Genomic DNA, 1,932 nt, shown 5'->3' with positions numbered 1-1,932 from the left:
ACCTGTTTTAAAGAAGGAAAATGGCTAAAGCTCAAAGAAATTGGTTCAAAACCAACCTTTCTTAGTTTTTCAAAGTTTATTCCTAGAAGAATAGTAAAATTTTGCATTGTTTTTCTTATAGCTAGTTTCCATTGACTCTCCCTGTATCATGGGGACCCCATGCACAAAAGAATAAAACACTGACCATCCCTGCCTCATTCTCACAATCAGTTGAGGATAAGACTACTTTGATCCCTAGGGTTTCCACTGACTGATTCTGGAAGCAGATCACCAGGCCTTTCTTCCTACTTTGCCATAGTGTGGCCTCTCCTCTGAAACCGATTCAGCATCATAGCAACACAGAGGCTCCAGTAAGAAGTGGATGATAATTGCACATGGGGTGCAATGTCCATGAACGACATCTCCCACATGGAAAGTACGAATTCTACCACTGAACCACCACTACCTTCAAAACAAAATGCTTTGTTTTGAAAAGAAAAAAAAAAAATGATAATAACAGCACATTTAGATGCTAGAATGAATGAATTTATTTTATGATATACACTTTTTTTCTCTATGGTGAAAATAAATGCATTGACAGTAATTCTATTTATTCATCCATTAATTCATTAACATTCATATATTAATTCAATGTCATTAATATGAATTCCACTAATTTATCTATTACCTCATTCAATTAATGAAATAATTATGTTAATTAATACAATGGATTAAATCATTAAATTTAGTACAGGTTAGAAGCAATTTTATGATGATTACTTGCAGCTGGATAAATAGTAAAGAGAGGATGATCATAGAATATGAGCACAGTTGGTACTGAAAATAATGAAGATGATAGAAGATCTAATTAGAGAATAAAACATATTGAATAAAAGATCTGGGAACTCAACAAGTTAGTGCATAAAAGGCAGATCAGCAAGTTGGTGTGTAACAAGATGAATGGCAACTCCTAGAAGGAAAGTAAGTTGGGTTGCAGAATCCAGAGTCACAACCAAAGGAAGGGAAACCACAGATGCCATAACTCAGGGGCCTGAAGCGATTGGATCCAGAGCTGAGGGAGCAGTGGCTTCTGGATCCATAGCCTAGAGAGCAGCTGCTTCTGGAGCCAAAGCCCAGAGACCCAGTGTAAGTCGTCAGGCACGGACTGCAGAGTCTGGATGTCCTTGGGCGGTACCAGGATGTCTGGCAGGGAATGGACACCATCTGGGACTTCTGGCAGCAGCTGGGCTCACAACAGGTCTCCGGACAGCCCCTGTAGTGAGAAGAGGCCAGCTGACAAGTGCTGGGAGAGCAGAAGTCAGTGCTGTAAACCAGGTTCCTTGGGAAGGAAGAGCCACAGGAAGGGACTTGGTAGCACAGGTAGCCACCAAGTGAGCGGGAGGAGAAGTTTCTAGAGCAGCAGTTATAGGACATGTTGATAGACGATATGAGTTCAACTGAATTACAGTGAAAAGACTGAATTCTAATGTCACCTTCTAGAGATTGGGACACTTATATATTTCCAGCTGTGGGAGTGGTGTTTTACAGAGTCATCTTCCACACATTTATCCTCCCTCATTTCCATATGCGTTGTAGCAAAATATTCCCTGTAATTGCATATGAATAATCTTTTCCATTTCATATTTATAGGTGATTTTCTTGTGCAGTTATGGCATTAAGACCATGACTGACTCCAGTGTCAGAAATGCTATGAGTGTTACCTCTTAATGACAACCCATCATGGTGAGAAAAGCATCTACTCTCCTGTCATTTCCATTTACATTAGTGTTAGTTGGGGGATGCTTAGGTGTAAGAGTGGAGATTAAGAAGTTATCTTTTTTTTTTTTTTTTTTAATTAGAGACACACTGTGTTATTGCTGAAGGACTGAAGGACCTAGAGTCTGATCCTCTTTCATAACGTTGACTTTCATTCACTATTTTTTTTTTATAGTA

At 39.1% G+C, this 1,932-nt stretch overlaps 1 protein-coding gene across 1 annotated transcript; it reads right to left on the bottom strand.

The window, feature by feature from the left end:
- Positions 1–912: 912 nt before the first annotated feature.
- On the bottom strand, positions 913–1,413 carry LOC103199275 (keratin-associated protein 13-1-like). Its single transcript, XM_007943527.2, has one exon. It carries the CDS (start codon positions 1,411–1,413, stop codon positions 913–915), a length of 501 nt encoding a protein of 166 aa, XP_007941718.1.
- Between the last annotated feature and the right edge of the window lie 519 nt (positions 1,414–1,932).

This window comes from Orycteropus afer, unplaced genomic scaffold (assembly GCF_000298275.1).
Source record: "Orycteropus afer afer isolate SDZICR_OR568_19922 unplaced genomic scaffold, OryAfe1.0 scaffold00108, whole genome shotgun sequence".
NCBI lineage: Eukaryota > Metazoa > Chordata > Mammalia > Tubulidentata > Orycteropodidae > Orycteropus > Orycteropus afer.
The sequence above is the reverse complement of the archived record's forward strand: the minus strand, read 5'-3'. Positions and strand labels throughout refer to the sequence as shown.

What these genes read in the sequence shown, in the direction of transcription:
- LOC103199275 (XM_007943527.2), bottom strand. Translation starts at nt 1,413, where the DNA reads ATGTCCTATAACTGCTGCTCTAGAAACTTCTCCTCCCGCTCACTTGGT.